Genomic DNA, 20,483 nt, shown 5'->3' on the forward strand with positions numbered 1-20,483 from the left:
CCATTATCTAGATACCACAAGTTGATCATATCTTGTTCTGTCTCGAACAAACTCGGTTTGACCTTCTGTTCGTTAAGGTAAACAACTTCATGTACCATCAAGTTATCAGCTTCCTCTGTATCTTCGTCTTTCTTTTCAATGGTTTCTTGAAGCTTTAATAATCTGTCGGGACAATCGACTGGAAAGTGTCCAAGCTTGTCGCATCTAAAACACGTGATGTCAGTTGTTCCTCTCTCTTGCCCTTGTTTGTATGCATCTCTCTGTTCATAAATGCCACCAAATCTTCCTCTACCTCGTCCTCTCCAGCCTGATCGGCCTCTTCCTCCTTGACCTCTTCCACCGCCGTGCGAATATTCCTGTTGAGAGTCCGAGTTTGTATACATTAATTTTGCGGGATCATCAAGATGCTCTTCTTCCTCTTCACATATCCTCTCCTCATAAGCTTTTAGCCTACCAACAATGTTTTCGAAGCTTGTTGTATTTAAATCCAATACTTGTTCAAGAGATGCGACGATATGGATGTATTTTTTTCTTGGCAAACTCTTCAAAAATTTCTTGACGAGTTTAGGTTCTTCTATAATTTCTCCAAGGGAAGCGGATTTGGACGAAATCTCGGATAACTTGCCGACGAAGGTATCAATTGTATATGCTTCCTTCATCTTAAGTCTATCGAATTCAGCCATCAACGTCTGTAATCGTGCTTTTCGAACTCTCTCAGCTCCAACGTGCCGCGCCTTGATTGCTTCCCATACTGCTTTAGCCGTGTCGAGATCACCTACCTTAAGCGTTAGGGCCTCGGGTATGGACTGGAAGAGCAAAGCAGTAGCCATATTGTTCTTCTCCTCGTGTTTGCTTCCGGGGTCTATGGTTCCCCATACCTTGTTGACCTTGAGGGCTATCTTCATACGCATCGTCCACACAGTGTAATTTGAAGAGCTTAACATGGGGAAATTGATCGAGGACGGACCCACCCCCTTCGCGAGAGTATATGTTTCTTCTTTGACATCATCCATCGTTCTCTGCCGTCAATTTTCAAATTGTTTGCTCTGATACCAAATATAGAATTCAAGAATGAAATTTATAAAGAACTCTCTTTATTAATGTCTTAGAAAAATTACTCAAAAACTAAGACTCTCAATCACACAACTCGTGACTAATGCCATTACTCGACTTAGCCTTATATTGAAACTTTATATTTCCTATTCCTAATTGTAATACACAAATAATATGATCCTTATCTCTTAAGATCATAAACCAACTAGGAATAGGTAGCTTGACTCTCAAGCTTTCTCCAAGCTTATCTCGACAAACTATGCACCAGATTATTTTACTCCCACTAGTTTATGTTGCCTTCCAATATTTTATTTTCTTAAATGACAACAAAAATGTTTTAAACATATACATACTTTCTTTCGATATTTATTCTTACAAGTAAAATAAAATACTTTTGGGCTATATAAATCGTTTCGGTTGATTTTGTTGTCTCTAAATGTTTTTTAGCTTATTGTCTCTAAATGTTAAGTGATTTAAATTATCTGTAGATATTGCGCTGAAACGCACCTAGTATTGTGTGTATATATATATATATTGTATTTTTCGATATGTATAATACATATCCCGTCAAGTGGTGCAATAAGGGATGAAAATTTCTTCCCAGTTGCAAGAACAAGCTGATTAAAATATTCCTTTTTGTTAGTGATTTTTTTCGCAGTATGCTTTGTATTTATTATATTGTTGACTTTTGAGTTATTTGCCTTTTCTTATTGCCTTTTATGGGACTCCATTCACCCGTGCCAACTTCCATTCTTCCTCGTCTAGAAACGAAAGGCTTATCAATTTCATCAAGGGCAGACAAAACTTAAGAGCTTACTACAAAATTCTCCACAGATAAACTGAATTTATTAACGAAATTGAAGCTAATAAATGTAAGTTTGAAATTATTAAAATAACCAAACCGCTTTTGAGAAATAAAATATTTTTGTCTATTACATAGCATTCTTTTGCGTATACGTTCATAGTTAAATATGTAAATATAAAGGAAAACAAAAAAAATCATAATTACAAATTTACGTGTGAAAAAAGAACAAGTAAAAGAAGAAGAAGATATTATTGGAGAATCTTTCTTTAGTCTTAGTTGTAAGATTTTTGTGCTACTGGCTTAAAGGTAACCCCTATTCTATGATGGAGGCGTGGCTTATTGGACCAAACTATATATTACCACAAATCTTAACATAAAGCGATAATACCCTCTCAAATTCCTTATTTTTAAAATATTTTATTAAAAGAAGCTTTCTACATATAGAACATACTTGGAGTATATATTTAGTTATATCCAGTGTTTGTTACGTGAATGCAAGGCAAGCTAGACTTACGTACGTACCACATTAAACACACACATAATTTACAAGTATGAAACTAGTGACACAGCCTTTATATATAAATAAGGTGCTAGTGTACGTCATACATCTGCATGTACAAATGCCGCTTTCAAAATCTAATTGAGTAAAAGAACGATATTTAAATTCTCTATAAGTCATATATAGCTTCAGTTCAGAAACATATTGCCAATATATATATATATATATATATATATATATATTGTCAATATCTAATGATAAAATAGCAGAAATATAGAATACTCTTAGTTTTGGTGTATGATCCAAAATTGAGATATTTTGTCGGAGATGGATAGCAAATGTATCAAATTCTAAGTTTAGGTACGAATTGACTTTTTCAAAAGTCTACTAAATAAATTTTAAAAGATAAATGATTACTGACGGGTTTACATAGAAAACCAAAAAAAAAGAACCCTAAACCACAAACAATCCTTTTTCATTCTTTATATAAACTGATGTTCGCCAAAAGGCTTTTCCTCGCCATATACCTGTGAAAGAAACAAACAAAAAAAAAGAGATAAAAGGGAAACAATATTCGAGAGAGAGATATGGCTGAGGTGGCTTATATGGACGAAGGAGATTTAGAAGCAATAGTCAGAGGTTACTTAGGCTCCGGAGACGCCTTTTCTGGGGAAAGCTCCGGTGGGTTTTCACCTCCGTTTTGCCTTCCGATTGAGACGGCTAGTTTCTATGAACCGGAGATGGAGACAACCGGTTTAGACGAACTTGGTGAACTTTACAAACCTTTTTACCCTTTCGCCTCACAAACAATCCTCACAAGCTCCGTCTCTGTCCCCGGAGATTCAAGAAGTTTCCGAGATGATAAGAAACAACGAACACATAGTTGTCTTCAATCTAACGGATCAAGAGTTGATCATATCCGAATCCCAGTATCCAAATCGAAGAAGAGGTCAGTTATACTTGAAAATCTACTTTCAAATGCAAAAAAAAAAAACTTGAATATTCATAAATGTTTTGAACAAAAAAAAAAGAATATTCATATAAAAAACTGATTTTCAGCTGTCTGGGTTACTATTATGAACCAATTCTTGAAAATAATTTTATTAGAATTTTATACATATTAGGAAAGCAATTTATGTTTGATCATAAATGTATAAACTTTTTGAACTAAACAATTTCCTACGACTCTCAAGCAATAGAAATTTAAAAATATAATTATTGTCAATAAACATTTCGATATATAAAATTTGTTATGCAAATTAATACTATATATGCATAGAAAACTGAGAATGTATAAGAAAAAAAAAACATAAAATGCTAGAAAATTCATCTTTACAAATGTAGGGTATAACTATATAGTTATTAATATCACCAACTTGTTTTTCATAATTATAATTAGGGTAATTATCATGAATATGTATGCTCCTTGTTGAATTAAATAATTTATGATTTGAATTTGAACAGCAAGAAGAATCAACTAAAGAGAGTTGTTGAGCAAGTGAAGGAAGAAAATCTGTTGTCGGATGCATGGGCATGGCGTAAATACGGGCAGAAACCCATCAAAGGATCTCCATACCCAAGGTCTTAAACCATTTCCGGTTTAACATAATCCTATCCTTACTTTTAACCAAAAAACCGGTTTGACTTACTTAACCTCTTTTGTTTCTTCAGGAGTTATTACAGGTGCAGCAGCTCAAAGGGGTGTTTGGCAAGAAAACAAGTCGAAAGAAATCCTCAGAACCCGGAAAAGTTCACCATAACATATACAAATGAACACAACCATGAGTTACCAACCCGGAGAAACTCATTAGCCGGTTCGACTCGAGCCAAATCTTCTCAAACCAAACCGGCCGTAACCAAAAAGTCCGTAAAGCAAGTGGTTTCTTCTCCCACAAGTAACCCCATGATCACATCCACTGATGAATCTTCTGTTGCGGTTCAAGATATGAGGGTTGCAGAAACGAGTACCTACCAAATAACCGTAGAAACCAAGGGCACGAGTAACACTTTACCATCGGATTTGTTGTCTGGGTCGGGAACTTTTCCGACTTGTACCAGTGACTTTGATGAACTACTGAATAGCCATGAGTTCCTCAATGGGTACTTATGGAATTACTAAAGAACAGTGGGTGTATGTGTATATTCAGACTTATATTATAGTTGCATTGCGGGCGTTGAGAAAAATGTATATTTATGTCTCTAGGAGATTAGAGCGTCGTAGTTTTCGTCTTGTTTCCAGCTTGACCTGAAAATGTAACCAAATATAGTTCATTTAAATTGTCATACTAATGCTAAGACAAATCCCTATTTTACATTCGATTACATATATATATTTCAACGTTTTGCACCGCACTAAGAAAAGACTACGCCTAAAATTGTTAGACACTGTGTGAAAATGGAACCGTCTTCAGGCCGGTCTAGATGATTAATTAGGCATCCTAAAATATCTATTTTACATTATAGAGACACCAATATACAACTCACCCGCCCACCCAGCCGCATTTAGTATTTTAATGAATGTGAAAATTAATTTTAACTTTTAAATCAAATTATTGACAAATGATTAATATTCAAATTAATAAATGGTCAGACAGTTGCACAAATCAACACCATGTTTCCATCCAGTGTCCAAACTGAACGTGTTTTTAGGCTCTAACGATTGATATGGATACATATGTTTTGTAAGGCAAACAAAGAGGTAACAAAATTTGAATTGGAGAAATTAAGAGAATCTTTACTCGAAAGTCTACTGTCATTAGCTTTTATTTACAGATGGGATAAGAAACGAGCCAGTCTTAGATTTCTTGTATCATAGAAACTTGGGGATCATGCATTAAACTTCCGTCAACAGATAATATATTATTCGCAATCTATTCCGAATTTATCAAATAGTTGCAAGTCCCAACTTCTCTGTCTAGCTAACAAAGCCACAAACACTTAACCTTAAAAAGAAATTGAACTGTTGGGAAATGGAAGAGGCCGCGCCAATACCCTTGCTGCCACAAATAATGACGCAGGATCTTCCACTTGGGAAGACCTTAAGCTAAGCACCCTTCCTTATTGTGCAATGGAAGTCACTAGCATAGGCCACTCGTCTTATGATCACGAGTCAACCGCATCGAAGTAAGTATCTTTCAATGTTCGACCATCTTCTCCTAATATGCTTGCAATGTGGGACTGGATGCTTATGATTTATATGGTTATCTATAAGGCAGCCTCGTACTGTTAAATAATCTAGAAGGAGATAAAAGGTTTTCTTGTGTATTAAGATGTGAAAGTTACGCCTTACATACAGACTCAGCAACATATACGTTTTACCTAGTTACAAAACATTTTTACCTAATTACAAGACTCAATATCAAACTTACAATTTATGGGCCTATGGTCCAATACCTCTCCTCAAGATGGAGTGTACATATTACAAACACCCATCTTGACAAGAAAAAAATACAAATTCTCTCCATCCAAGCGCATTGGCGATTATATCTGCAAGCTGAGACTTCATGGAAACATGTTTCGTCTGTATGACCCCTCGAGTTTTTCATCTCGTATAAAATGATAGTCTATACCTATGTGTTTCGTGCAAGCATGGAAGATGGGGTTGGCTGCCAAGTGAATTGTGGAGGGTCTATCAGAATGTAGAGGGAACGCATAAGAACAGTCGGCTCCAAATGCTGGAAGTAGATTACGAAGCCAAATAATTTCAGTTACAGTGTCAGCCATGGCCCTATATTCAGCATCAGCTGAAGAGCAAGAAACAACATCTTGTTTCATCGTTTTCCATGATAATGGCGAGCCTCCAAGATGAATAAACCAACCAGTAAGAGAGCGTTGTGTTACTGGACACTTACCCCAGTCAGCGTCGCACCACGCCGTTAGAGTTAAAGGAGCAGGGGTGCGTAGAAGTATTCCCTGTCCTGGACTCTGTTTCAGGTATCGAACAACCCTCAAGGTAGCATCCCAGTGTTCTGTTTTCGGTGATCCCATTAACTGAGACAATATATGGATAACATATGACAGGTCCGGTCTTGTTACTCCAAGGTAAATGAGCTTACCAATGAGACGACGATACTGCATGGGATTCTGTAGTGTGGCACCGTCGGCACGAGCTAGCTGATGATGTTGTTCAAGTGGGAATTTTTCTGGTTTGACTACTAGTAGACTCGTTTCCGTGATGATGTCGATAGCATACTTGGATTTCGAGCTACTTCTATCCCCAAGAATATTGCAAGATGCCAAGATCCTTCATACGAAAACAAATGCTCAGGTATGACTTAGATTTTGTGATGTAAGAAACCTAACTTCCAAAGATAATTAGGTCATCGACGTAGACAAGAACTACTAAGATCATATCAGCCGTTTGAAACGTAAATAGAGATGATCAAAGTCGTTTTTCTGAAAGCCATACTCTTTCAAAGCAGTAGCGAGTTTAGAGTACCAGAATCTTGGAGCTTGCTTCAAACAATAAAGTGAATTCTGTAATCTGCATACCTTTGAATTGCCACCGGTTCTAAACCCAAGTGGGAATTGCATATAAATTTCTTCACCACGATTTCTGTGAAGAAAGGCGTTGTGAACATCCATTTGGTGAATCTCCCAATCACGCGAGGCTGCTCGTTGAAGAAATGCTCGAACCGTAATCATCTTAGCGACCGGAGTGAAAGTCTCATTGAAGTCTCCTCCTTCGGTCTGGGTGTTACCCAATATCACAATGCGTGCCTTATGTCTAACCAGTTGTCCTTCACAATTTAATTTGAGATGAAAAACCCATTACAACCAAGCGCTTTCTTTCCCGGTGGTAATACTTCAAGAGTCCATGTATCACTCTCTTCACAAGCATCTATTTCTTCACGAACAACTGGACGCCAGTGATCATCAAGAACAGCTTCCTCATAATGATGAGGCTCATAACCTTTTGTGATAGCCATCACATATGCCTGGTACTTTGGAGAGAAGTTATGACTTGAAAAAAACTTATCCAACGGATATGGTGTTGCAGACGGAGGTGGCGAATGACGTAATGTTGCCACATAGATTGTCAGTTTCGTAGGTGGTTTTTTGGTGCGATGTCCCCGTCCCAATATTTCACGAGATGAGGGATACATGTTAACATCAGTCTCGTCAGGAAGAACCTCATCTTCGTCTAAGTTTGAAGCAACTACCGTAGTTGTTTCCAGTGGTGATATGATCTCACTAGAGGATGGAGTAGGAGCGGTGTCATCACATGTTACTGATGTTGCATGATGAGTGTACGCCGGTGGAGCTTCTGGTTCCGAAGATAAAACAATGGTGGCTGAAGGTACAGACTCACTAAACAGACGTCGTCACTGATGGGCACTGAGATATCATGTGGTGTCGGTGATTCAATGTTCACATGAGGAAGATGATCAAGAAACGGGAACTCTGTTTCATTGAATATTACATCTCGAGAAACAGATACGACTTCAGTTTCAATGTTATACACTCTCAAGGATAACCAAGAAAGACTGAGTGATTGCTGCGAGTTGCAAATTTATCACCTCCGTATCACCTCCGTATTTCTTATTGTGGACATAACACAACACGAAGATGATTCAGTGGAGGCGGTCGTTTGTAAACAAGTTCAAAAGGTGTTTTGCCATAAGAACCGCAGTAGGAGTTTGATTAATCAGATATCTAGATGTAAGTGCACAATATCCCCAAAATTCAACCGGAAGACCCAACTGAAATCGTAATGCTCGAGCCACATTCAATATGTTACGATGTTTGCGCTAAACTCTCCCATTCTGCTGCGGAGTCCCTACTCAAGAGGTCTCATGCATGATACCATTTTGTGTAAAGTAATCGGAGAGACATGTGAATTCTAAACCATTATCACTTCCTATAATTTTCACTTAGAAAACTGTATTTCCACAAGCGCAAGAAAAAATTTCAGATGAGTAGGACCCTCTTTCTTGTTCGGAAGACGGTAAATCCAGACTGCACGACTGAAGTCTTCTAGAATGGTGAGAAAGTAACGAGCTCTGCACATATAGTAGTGCGATAAGGGCCCTATAAGTCGCAGTGAATCATTTCGAAAGCAAAACTCGTCTTATTAATGCTTAAAGGGAATGAGTTTTGTGCTTGCTTGGCACGTATACAAACGTCACACTTTTTAAATTAAAAAAAAAGAATTACTAAAATCAGAAAGCTTCAACAAATCAATGCTTTAGAAGATAGGTGACCTAGGCGACGGTGCCAGTCATCGATCGTCAAACCACTGGTCTGCTGAACCGCTCCAATAGTCTCCACACCTCTAAAGACGTACATCCCTTTCCTTTCCCTACCCGCTCCAATGTGATCCTGAATAACACAAATCTGATCAGTCATTGGAACTAAGAAACCACTATCGCGAGTAAGCTGAGATACATATATCAAATGGCAGTCAAGGCCACCCACAAAATACACTTCTCGGAGTCGCTAAGATGAACCCATAGAGACATATTAGAGATGTTTAACAGAAAGTCAAGGGTACCTGTCGTGTGATTAGAAGCTCCAGAATCAATGATCCAAGATTCAAAGAATTGCTTACCAGAATGATGTTTATCATATGAGATTTTGCGTTCATCAAACATGTGTACCAATGTCTTCCACTGAGCATCACTCATTCCACTGATACCCATTCTATCTGATGTCGTCAGTGTGTGCGATTTCATAAGAGATGCCAAGACAGACAGACCACGAGCCTTCAGAGTGATGACTGCAGCGTGATTTGTTTTAGATGTACTTCCGACAGCAGAGCCACTACCACGACCCGTTCCTGTAAATCGCGACGAGGATGAAGCCTGTTTCTGATGCGATTCTCTGACCACCAATCAGGATATCCAATGCGTCGAAAGCAAGTCTCGGCAGTACGTCCACTCTTGCCACAGTCAGTACACACAGCTCCATGTCAGTTGTTCATTTGTCCAAGTGACATGGAGCTGACACTCTCCCTTCTTTCAGTGTTCATTTGTCCAAGTGATTTAGACTCTTCATCCCGAGTTAGCGTGTTATAAGCTTCCTTGATAGAGGGCAGAGGAACCCGAGACAGAAGTGCATATTTCACAGCTCCGTACTCTGTTTCATCAAGTCCCATAAGAAACTGGTGCAGCTTGTCTTCGTCTCTCTCCTGTCGAACTTCCTCCATTTTTTGGCTTTTTGATAATCATCCAAACTTCTCCACAACTGAGTGAATTTTCCATAGTAAACATCTATTGCCAATCCTTTTTGTCGACACGTCGCCAACTCGGTTTTGAGTTGTTGGACTCGTTGACGGTTCTTCACTCCAAATCGTTTTTGGATATGTGTCCAAAGCTCTTGAGAATCGTCAATATGTGACATTGAAGAAGACAGTTCACCTACGGTGAGTTTAATCCAGGAGACAACAAGAGCGTTATTTGCTAACCAATCTTCATAATATGGTGAGTCCTCGAGAGGTTGAGGTATACTCCCATCAGCAAAACTGAATTTCTTTCTTGCTTTTAACTCCAAATGAATGTTGGTTGCTCATTCACCATAGTTAGGACCACACAAAATGGTTTGGAGATAAAGGTTCTGGGGTTGTCTCTAGAAGTCAAGTCATATGGAAAAATCGTACGTTTTGTTTGTGAAACAGAAGACACTAGGGATGATTCCATACCAGCCATCATAGAAGTTCAGACAAACGAGATCTCATAATCGAACAACTAGAAAATCTTGTAGGAGTTTAGATTTTCAAAGTTATGATATCATGTTAAGAAACCTAGAAAGAGGTAAAAAGTTTCCTGTGTATTAAGATGTGAAGACTACGACTTATATACAGACTCGAGAGGGTATACGTTTTACCTAGTTACAAGACTCAATACTGAACTTACAATGTATGGAGCTATGGCCAATACATATTGTTTTACCTAAATGGGCCTAAGCCTCACTATCGAGAATCAAACGCTTTTTGGTCACTATTGATAAGCTTCAAGAACCACGAACTTGAGCTGGAATCAAAGAACCCATTGATATGACCCGGTTCGCCATGTTAACGAACGAGTAATTCCTGTTAGGACCTTGCAGTCCCTAAGTTAGATAGATAGGCTGGAAACTGCCTCCGGCGTGGCTTTACAATACGTTCGTTCACCACCGGTTACAACTCAGAGACTCCGGTAGAGCTCCCCACGAACACGATGTCTCGATTGACGGTTGGAAACAACACCGCATAAAAGAAGACTGGAACAGAGCTAGTCCTCATAACTCAGAGACTCCGGTAGGCAGCGAAAGAGGCAACACGGCAGTGACAAGGCGACGAGGTAAGCTGGCTTTTGGATCTTAAAAACAGGGGTCTTCCGCGGTAGCCTCCGAGACCGCTTTTCTCTACAACGAGAGGAGAAGCCCTGAACTACCCGGAGGAGAAGCAGACACTGGCGAGGAAGAACAAGACGAAGCGGAGGTGTACAGGAGGCAGCGACGCTCCTGGACTACCTCTGTCGGCTCAGAGACCCAGATCTGTCTGCCTACGCCGGAGAAGCTAACACGAACGGGACCCTCCACCTTCAACCTTTATCCGGAACCTCACCACTGCTCCAGAGGAAGTCACGGACCCCGTGAGTTCGATTTTAGGTCCGACGAACGCCGTCGAGGGAAATACAGAGCATATAGTATATCGGTCGGCAGAAAGAGAGTGAGCAGGAGGGAAGGAGGCGGAACCAGTGCAAAAAAATAAGAGGGGTGGCGACCGGCGGCGAGAGAGCCACCGGCCACCGGTGAATAGAGTAGATCTGGTTTTTACTTTTGAGAGAAAGTTAGAGAGATAGAGTAAGAGAGAGGTCCCTTTTTTTTCCTTCGGTTTTGTCTTTAAATATTATGTAGCTTCGTATATGAATTCACAAAATCCATTTATAGGAAGTTGGGTTTCTGACTACATCATATAAGAAAGTTAAGGCATCCACAAACAGTTTAATTATACACAAGTTGTATGGATTACTTTTAAGAGAATTTATACATAATTATACTACTATATTCCGTGATGAATGCTCGTCGTTATGCTTCCGATGTGAGACAATAGCTTATAATTTATAGTAGGTATTTTCCTGCACCTTATGAAGTGATAAAATTTTAATTATATTTAAAAATAAAATTGATTAATATTTTAGATTTTATTCTTTTAAACTAATATTTTAATAAAAATACTAAATACTGATTTAGTTAAACATATAATTAAAATGAATAATTTGTTTTGTTTAAAATTATATTCAAGTTATATTTACAATTATAATTTGCATAGATTATAATTTATTTATTTTGGTTAAGAATTATCAAAATTAAAAATTAAAAATAATTCCTAAAATTTATAGGTATCAAAAATAAACAAATGATATCACGATTAAAAATTTAATTTTTTTTAAAGATTGTATAACATTTTGAAAATATTTTTTTAATATGAAATTTTTTATGATTATTAAAATATATTTAAATAATATTTCAAAATTTTAGAATCTTTTATATTTCCTTTGTCATATTATTTAATGACATATTTGAATAAATTTATTTTAATGATGATTTCTGAGTTATTACCTTATTATCAAAAATTACCAAAATTGAAATTAATATTAAATGTAGTTGTCCGTGTCACTTTTAGTCATAAGCCATGTCATGAATTTTAGTGTGCATTGTCACATTTGTTTTGTGAGAGTGATTATGGAGATGACAGGTGTGAAATCATTTCACAAATAATGTCTAACGAATGGTCATCTTAAATAATTAGTTAATATGACATATTTGATTATTTACATTAATAATAAACCAGCTACAAATTTAATTTTTTTTAGTCATAACAAAATCTGTTGAGATTGAATCTAACAAAATCTTACTAAAATTTCAAATATGTTTATAAAATAACACATTAATTAATTTCACAATTATTAATATAATATTATTATAAATTAATGTTAATTAAAATTTTATTCTAAAACAAGAAAATAAAAATTTCTAAACTATTTTTTATAATTTTATAATTATGTTCTGTATTATATAAAAATAGAAATGATTTATGAATTAAATATGAAAATATACTATTAAATAGGTAAATTAACAAAAAAAAATTTATTGATTTATTTAAATAAATCATCACTCATCATTAAAATGGGTTAAAATTTGTAAACTATATAATATTTTTATACATAAATTTACTAACATAAGTTAAATTTTTATATCTACAACTGTATATATCTTTTTTTTTTTGAAACTCTCAATAATATATTGTTTAAAAATGTTAATATAAAAAATAAAATAGTATATAATAACCTTTACTTCATATACTATTTAAAAAATGTGTTATTATAGAACTATGATATTTTAATAATTCATTTAAAATATTAATGACAAATCATATTTTAATTATACATTTATTTTTTATTTTAATTATAACCAAATCTGTCGAGAAAAAATAATATTAACCAAAAGTTAAAATATATTTTTATAAAATAATGTATTAATGTAGTATCATAGTACATTCAAAATTCATGTAATCTTTCAAACTCAAACATAGTTGTGTAATTTTCTAAAAAACATTTAAAATAAATATTCAAACTCAAAATAATAATATTTTAAACTTTTTCAAAAGATAAAATCATAGATATTCATAGGGGAATTTGCCAAATATGACTCAAAACTAGATTTTAAATGCAAATGTATACCCAAACTTGAATCAAATGCAAAACGCAAAAGTAACTCAAACCTTGGAAATTACAATCAGCCCTTATGACCAAACACAAAACGAGAATTCAGTTTTACGAATATATCCCCGTAAAGTAGATCTTAAAAATAATTTATAAATTTTGTAAAAAAATATTTGATAGGGAAAAATTGAAATCTTGTAATTATAAACAGTTGTAAGTGAATAAATTAAGATATAATAAAATTGAATTGTTTTTAACATCGACAAGTGAAAGTATTGAGTCATGATATTCTTTGGTTTAGGGTCTCATAACATATGTTGTAGTATTGTATGTATTCTTAGGTTAGATTTTGGAAGCTTAACTTTTTTTTTTGAAAAATTAAATTTTGATATATATCCGTTTAGTTTTCTGTTAATGAATTATTTGTTTTTATTTAGTTAGTTATTTGAGTTTAAGGCATATTTAGGGCGTAGACGACTTCGGGAAAATCTTCTAGACTACTTACAGAAAGTCTTCTTGTGTTTTTACGTTAGAAGACTTCCAAGTCTTCCGAGTTAAATATATTAAAGTCTTATTCCCGCTAAAAATATTTTAGTTTCCCACTTAAACTCTGGAACTTCCGGAGAGTCTTCTAGAAGTCTTCTTGTGTTTTTACGTAAGAAGACTTCCAAGTTTTTCGAGTTAAAAATAACAAAGTCTTTTTATTCCCGCAAAAAATATTAAGAACATTTTATTTTCCCGTTTAAATATTAATTTTCTCAAAATAAATAAATTTTACATAATATTAAATTTTACTTTATTATACTAAAATCCAAAACCCTAATCTGATAATTTTTGTTTCTCTCTCTCTGACCCTCCATGTCTTCCCATCTTCTCATGAAAGCTTTTCTTCTCATTATCTTCTATAGCTTTCTCCCATGGTTTAACCTGACTCACTGATGACAAGAGCAGCATGAAACTGTTGACCGGAGCAGCCACAACAACAAATTTGTAGAACTCAAGATCCGACTCAAGATCTCACACGCCGGACCACCTCTCTCGCTGGATCAGTCCTCTCGCCGCCACGCAAGATCTCTCTCTCTCCCGTGCCTCTCTCTCTCTCTGTCTCTCTCGCCGGACCTCTCTCTCGCTGGACCTCTCTCTCTCGCCGTCATTTCCGTAATTAGGTCGGTAGTGCGATGAGTGAGTGATTAATGATAATGAACATTCTCTTAATTTCGTTTGTCAGTCTGATAGCTGTTGGTAATTACATTGTTAGAAAAGGTTTTGGATCCTGTTTTAAGTAAATTTGTCTTATTCACCTATATTATTCTCGTATATGTTTACATTGCAAGGATGGTTCACCAAATAATAATTAGTTGACAAGGGTTATTTTGTCTACAGGTAGTTCTTGGATATGAACATGGTGTTCTTCGGAACACTAATCCAAGATATGTACGCCAAAGAGAGTTTGCGTTGAAGAATTTGCCTGATGACCCTCTTTTCCAGCTGATATTTTTGTTTTTCTTTCTTTCTTTTGCTTTCTTATATAAACTCTTGCATTGTGGGCAGTGGCTAACAGAACCTTCATCTCTATAGGTTTCAAAGCTTTATGAAGTTGTGCCTCCTGTTCTCACCAAACTCAGAAAGGTAATATTTCTAATCTTTTCTCATTTAGCAGGGTGATCAATTTTTTTTTCTTTGGTTCACGTACCAGGGTGATCAATTCATATAACAGATTACATAGATAGTAGTCGAATATAAAATTGTGCGTTTTTAATAGGCACTACACGGTTCTCTTTTGGTGTCTAAATGAGTCTTGCTATCTGCTCTCAGGTAATATATGCGTCTTTGTTACTACAAACCATTTAAAACAGAACTCATATGCTCAGCTCATTATGTTATTTTTGGTTTGCTTTGCAGATAATATGGGACAGAGCTCTTGGACTTGGACTTGAGAGGCCAAAGAGTGTTACAATGGATTGGCTTGAAGCCTACTGTAAGAAAGCTTCATCTGCTTATATTGACAGAGGAGTTGCTCGACCTTGTAATGATTGTAATATTGTTGTATGTTCTATGCAATAAAGAACTCCTAAGTATCGTTTGTTTTTCTTCAAGATTATACTTCCTATGTATATTCGGATTTAAAGACATAAAATGAGATCAAATATCAATCAATTTTTTTGAGTTTTCTCCAAATTCTCTCAATCAAAGAAGATCATCGAGTGACTAGTTTGAAAGATTCATATTGTTGAAGACTGTAATGTCTAGTCCCATGTCTAATAGTTTGTTTATAAGTTATATGTGTACTTTGTTTTGAAGTAACTTGAACATTCTTGGATTTGTAAGTTTTTCAAATTTGTATATATACTTGTTTAGTTGCGAAGTTTTTTGTAAATTTGAAAAAAAATATTAATAAAAAAGTTTTGGTAAATATGTTAATGTTTACAATAGCAAACACACAATTACACAAAAAATTAGTCAAATTTATTACAACCAAAGGATAAACTTCTAAAAAAAACTTAGTCAAAATCACAAAAGATCATAAATTACATTAGTTCAAACATATAACACTTTCAATAGAAGTTTTCTAGGAAGTCTTCCGGAAAACTTTTGGAAAGTCTTCTCGAAAAACTTTTGGAAAGTCTTCTCGAAAAGCTTCTCTGAAGACTTAAATTTCATACGGGAAAATAAAATATAAGCGGAAAATTTAAGAAGGAAATTAAAATTTAAGTGGGAAACTTAAATTTGAAGTGTAAATTGAAATTTTAAATTTCATGAAAGTTAAAAAGTATATCTTCTGATCTAGGAATACACATTAAACCATATTACTTGATATTCTTGAAGTTACTTAACACTTTTGAAAGTTAAAAAAGTCAAAAATACAAGTTTTACAAAAACAAACGTAGAAGACTTCCCTATAAGTCTTCTCTCATTAGCTAGAAACATTTATAAGCATGAATGTTGTTAACCTTATAATTATCGCCAATTAGGTTATGAATTTCATTCATGAGCTTCAATATTGAGTAATATAGATGAATTAACAAGAAAATATTAAAAAGTATTTATAGTTTCAGAAAAAAATGAAAGTTTATTAAACGTTGACGACTTCCATGTAAGTCTATTGGCCTAATTTCTAGAAGGTCGTCAAAAAGGTCATTTTTGCAATCGAAAATTTATAAAGGAAGACTTCCAGAGAATTCTGTTGTATTTCCAGAGAAGTTTGCAATACATTAGACTTTTCATGAAGTCTTCCTTTGTAAAATTTGGCTTACTTTTGTTTTAAATTTTTTTTCGAAAATCGCATAGACGATTTCCATGTAAGTTGTCTATGATGAACATGTTAGTTTTGCATTTGACCGGGTTGTGTCAAAAATTTTATTTTTCCTAACAACTTACACGTAAGTCGTCCAGAGAAAAATAAAACTTTAATATTTAATTTTTGTTGGATGACTTCCATGTAAGTCGTCTCGGGTTACTTTTGCAATTAAAAATAAAACTTAAATATTTAATTTTATCTGAACGACTTACATGTAAGTCTTCCGATAGACGACTTACACGGAAGTCGTCTATGGTAACCAAGGTTTGACCAGAATTTGGGAATAAAATCCTGGAAAACTTACATGTAACTCGTCTAGCGGAAGACTTACACTACAAGAAAACATTGAGTTTGCATCTACAATATTAGTCACTAAATGGTTGTAAATAAGAATTTCGTAACTCATTTGCAACTACCTTATACGGTTAGAAAAGCTTCGTCGCAAATAGAAATGGTTGCAAATCCGTTGATAATTTGCAACTAATTTGCAACTACGAAACTTAGTGGTACATTAGCCACTATACCACAACTCAAAAAAAGGTTGCAAATATTTATATTGTTGTTACCAATTAGCAACTAATTTATTTCACAAAATTTTTATCGCTAATTAGCTACAAATTTGGTTAATGCAGTCCTAATTTAGTCACAAATATTAGTAACATATAAGCAACTGTATAATATTAGGTAGTCTCAATTAAGTCACAAAATATAGTGACTATTTTGCAACTGCATTGTTATAAGTAGAGCGACTGATTTGCAACTACACCCTTTTGAGAGTTGCAAAATTGTCACAAAATATAATGACTGATTTGCAACTATATTATTTGTAATGTTGTGGCAATATAGTTGGGATTATGCTGACTGATTTGTAACAACATTATTTGTATATTTAGTTGCTAAATTATAATCTGAAAGTAGAATATTAATAAAATCTAGTTTTGATACTAATTTTGGAACATCCATTGAATTCCTTAAACTTTAAAATACAAAATACTTAAGATTTTTGTTTTATACAAATGGCAACTACTTATCTTTGCCAACCCAAAAAGGAGTTATGAACTACTTATCATTGGCAACCAAAAAAAGAAATCATAAACTACTTATCTTTGCCAACCAAAAAAAGAAATCATAAACTACTTATCTTTGCCAACCAAAAAAAGAAATCATAAACTACTTATCTTTGCCAACCAAAAAAAGAAATCATAAACTACTTATCTTTGCCAACCAAAAAAAGAAATCATAAACTACTTATCTTTGCCAACCAAAAAAAGAAATCATAAACTACTTATCTTTGCCAACCAAAAAAAGAAATCATAAACTACTTATCTTTGCCAACCAAAAAAAGAAATCATAAACTACTTATCTTTGCCAACCAAAAAAGAACTTATTAACTACGTATGGCATAGAAGTAGTTGTCGCAGATGCAGACGCTGCGATCATAAACTCCGAGAATGATGGGTCTTTACCTTGCATATAGGTGAGCAGCATCTTCAAAGTATTGATCTGGCTTTGATGCTCTGCATCTCGAGCTGCTGTTTCAGCATCACGTCGAGCATTGGCTGCTGCGGTTTCAGCATCACGTCGAGTATTTGCCGCTGCTTGCTCTTCAATTAGACGTTGAGAAGCTTCAAGTTGTTGTTGCAAGTGTGCAAATGCAGAAGAAGTTGAAGTTCCAGGACCTCCTTTTCTCTTTTTGTTGCCATATAGTGGAAGAAGGCTACCAAGTCCATACTCATGTCCTCTCATATCCAAAGTAGTAGTCTGAAAATAATGAAATCTTTCACTTATTAATAGCTAACAAAACTTTATTAAAAACTTTACAATGGTTTATATGGTTTACCTCAAGAAAGATCTCATTCATTTCAGCTGGTGAAAGCTCAGGAATGTAAGAACTATCACCACCATTCACACACACGTCTTGTTCAACCTGGGACATCTTCTCATCTAATTTCTTTTCATAAGCTTGGGCGATCTGCTCAGCCTTCAGATCACTAAATGTCCCATCAGCCTTAGTATGAGTCTTTAAAAACACTTCTCCAATACTGACAGGTCTGCCCAATTCTGCTTCCTACAATTATAAAATGAACTTGAAACAGAAAAATATGAAACCTTATAATTTACAATGTTATTGTTCATGTATGTTACCATATTTTGCTGAATCCGTAAGAAGGACATTTGTCCTGCGAAGTGCTTGAATGGCCCAAGTCCACCACGGTCAGAGTTCCTACTGTTTGATGCGGTTTCACTCTTTTTCTTGGCTGCATCAGTGGCCCAGTAAGCGCACATTTTTTTCCACAATGTATCTCCAATCCAAGCTGGTCGTATGCCTTTCCTCTTTGCTTGACACACCATTCCTTTCATCCGATTAAGACAGATGATTTCAAACTCATCTCGTACAAGTGTGGTGATCGAGCGATCCCAGTGGTGTCCTTGCTACACATCAACAAATTTGTTTGTAAGTAGTAAGCAAATCTGACATAAAAATCTGTTAATAATATAATACCGCAAAGTCTTCAAAATAGGGACGTTGGATGTCAGGAGGCGTTACTGTCCAGCAGTAATACGCATCATCAAACTTAGCTTTCAAGAGCTTTGAGATTTTTCGAGTCAGCTTCCCACCATCACGATCAAACCTTGAAGATGAAAAGAAGAAGTGGTTACAAGTAAAAAAAAGTTTGCTATAAATTCAAAGAAATAAAAATATAAGAGAAGAATGCAAATACAAACAAGATTTCTTTACAATTTGACAATTAAAAGGCATATAAACCATAAAGTGAGAGAAGAACTAAAGATAGGGCATTGAAGCAAAGTTAACAACAAACATAACAACAAAATGAAAGGAACAAAACCATAACTCAAATCAAATTGTTCAAAACAGAAACATCAAAGACAAATACCTAAATGTAAGAAACCAAAGTAAACACGTGTTCACAGAAGTGTTACTAACACAGAGAAGAACCAAAAATCAATATGGAACGTGTTCAAAAAAACGTGTTACGTAACTTTGAATCTATGATCAAACAATCAAATATAAACAGAGGAAATTCAACTATGGATATGAGACCAAAGCAAAAAAAAAGAAAACAAATGAAATCAAACACAAACACAAACCAAACTCAATGTATAAAGTAAGATCCTTTACCAAGTACTTCCCTCTTTTGGAACTAGAGATAAGACTGGAAGATGATTTTCACGTCCAGGAATTGCAAGCAGGTCATCCAAAGTCATCGAATTTTGAGGGGGAGGAGAATGTGGGTTTTGAGTTTGATGCGGGTGCTGTTCCGTCGGGGAAGAAGAACCATCACGAGTCGGTGAAGAAGCAGACACGGGTGGGGACTGACGCAGAGTCTCTCACGGCGGTGAATTCTCCGGGGAAGACACCGAGTCTCTGAAATTAGAAGTGCTAGGGTTCGAGGCGAAGTAAATTCTTCCGGAAGAGCTACAAACGCCAGCAGCTTGACTCCCACCACGAGTGGCACCACGACCACCACCGTGACTTGCACCACGACCACCACCGTGACTCGCACCATGACCACCACTGCGACCTTTCACTGATCTACCAATTCCAGACATCGTGACCTTTGTGTGAGTAGAGATTAGGTTAGAAGAAAGGGGCGTTGATTAAGGGTTTCTTAATATAAATGTATTAAACGTAGTCGTATTAGGGTGGGTAAAATATTTACTCTCAAAACATTAGGCGGGTTAATGTAAATTAGCCAAAATTTAGGGATAATTTTTTGGAGCCAAATTTGTGAGACCAAAGAGCAACAACTTCTAACAACTAGTTGCAAATTAGTAACAAATTATAATAAATATCCTATTATTTTGGAGCCTTTCTAATGAATTATGGTTGGTTTTCTTATGTAAAATAAACTATAATATTAAGAAAATATTTTGCTATTATTTTGGAGCCTTTTTAAGAAACAGATGTAACTTTGATTATTTTCCATCAAATTTATCATCTTCATATTAATTTAGTGAATACTAAAATAAAGCAAAAAGATAAAAGAAAAAGACTTAGAAAATAAGATGTCTGAATTGCGATGTATTCAAGTGTTTTACAAATTATATAAGGCTCTTTATTACTATAACATTATGGTAATAGTTATTAACACAAATTTAACTTATATAACAAATAGATTTTCATGTATTGTTATAAAATAAATACATATTTACACGTTT

General features: G+C 35.1%; 1 protein-coding gene, 1 long non-coding RNA gene and 1 pseudogene across 2 annotated transcripts; 2 read left to right on the forward strand and 1 right to left on the reverse strand.

Annotated features, from left to right (window-relative positions):
- The first annotated feature begins 2,895 nt into the window (after positions 1-2,895).
- Positions 2,896-4,656, forward strand: LOC106332740 (probable WRKY transcription factor 29). Its single transcript, XM_013771230.1, has 3 exons — positions 2,896-3,306; positions 3,822-3,938; positions 4,029-4,656. The coding sequence occupies exons 1-3, from the start codon at positions 2,945-2,947 to the stop codon at positions 4,474-4,476; spliced, it is 927 nt and encodes a 308-aa protein (XP_013626684.1). The 5' UTR covers positions 2,896-2,944; the 3' UTR covers positions 4,477-4,656.
- Positions 4,657-5,227: 571 nt separating this feature from the next.
- Positions 5,228-9,504, reverse strand: LOC106331076 (annotated as a pseudogene).
- Positions 9,505-13,838: 4,334 nt separating this feature from the next.
- On the forward strand, positions 13,839-14,991 carry LOC106333134. The gene is made up of 4 exons (XR_001268301.1): positions 13,839-14,169; positions 14,387-14,632; positions 14,766-14,818; positions 14,906-14,991. It is a non-coding gene; the product is annotated as an uncharacterized LOC106333134 (long non-coding RNA).
- Positions 14,992-20,483: the final 5,492 nt, after the last annotated feature.

This window comes from Brassica oleracea, chromosome C3 (genome assembly GCF_000695525.1).
Source record: "Brassica oleracea var. oleracea cultivar TO1000 chromosome C3, BOL, whole genome shotgun sequence".
NCBI lineage: Eukaryota > Viridiplantae > Streptophyta > Magnoliopsida > Brassicales > Brassicaceae > Brassica > Brassica oleracea.

What these genes read in the sequence shown, in the direction of transcription:
- LOC106332740 (XM_013771230.1), top strand. Translation starts at nt 2,945, where the DNA reads ATGGCTGAGGTGGCTTATATGGACGAAGGAGATTTAGAAGCAATAGTC. An exon ending in GTATCCAAATCGAAGAAGAG is followed by an intron (nt 3,307 to 3,821) that starts GTCAGTTATACT and finishes GAATTTGAACAG; the next exon opens with CAAGAAGAATCAACTAAAGA. An exon ending in AAAGGATCTCCATACCCAAG is followed by an intron (nt 3,939 to 4,028) that starts GTCTTAAACCAT and finishes TTGTTTCTTCAG; the next exon opens with GAGTTATTACAGGTGCAGCA.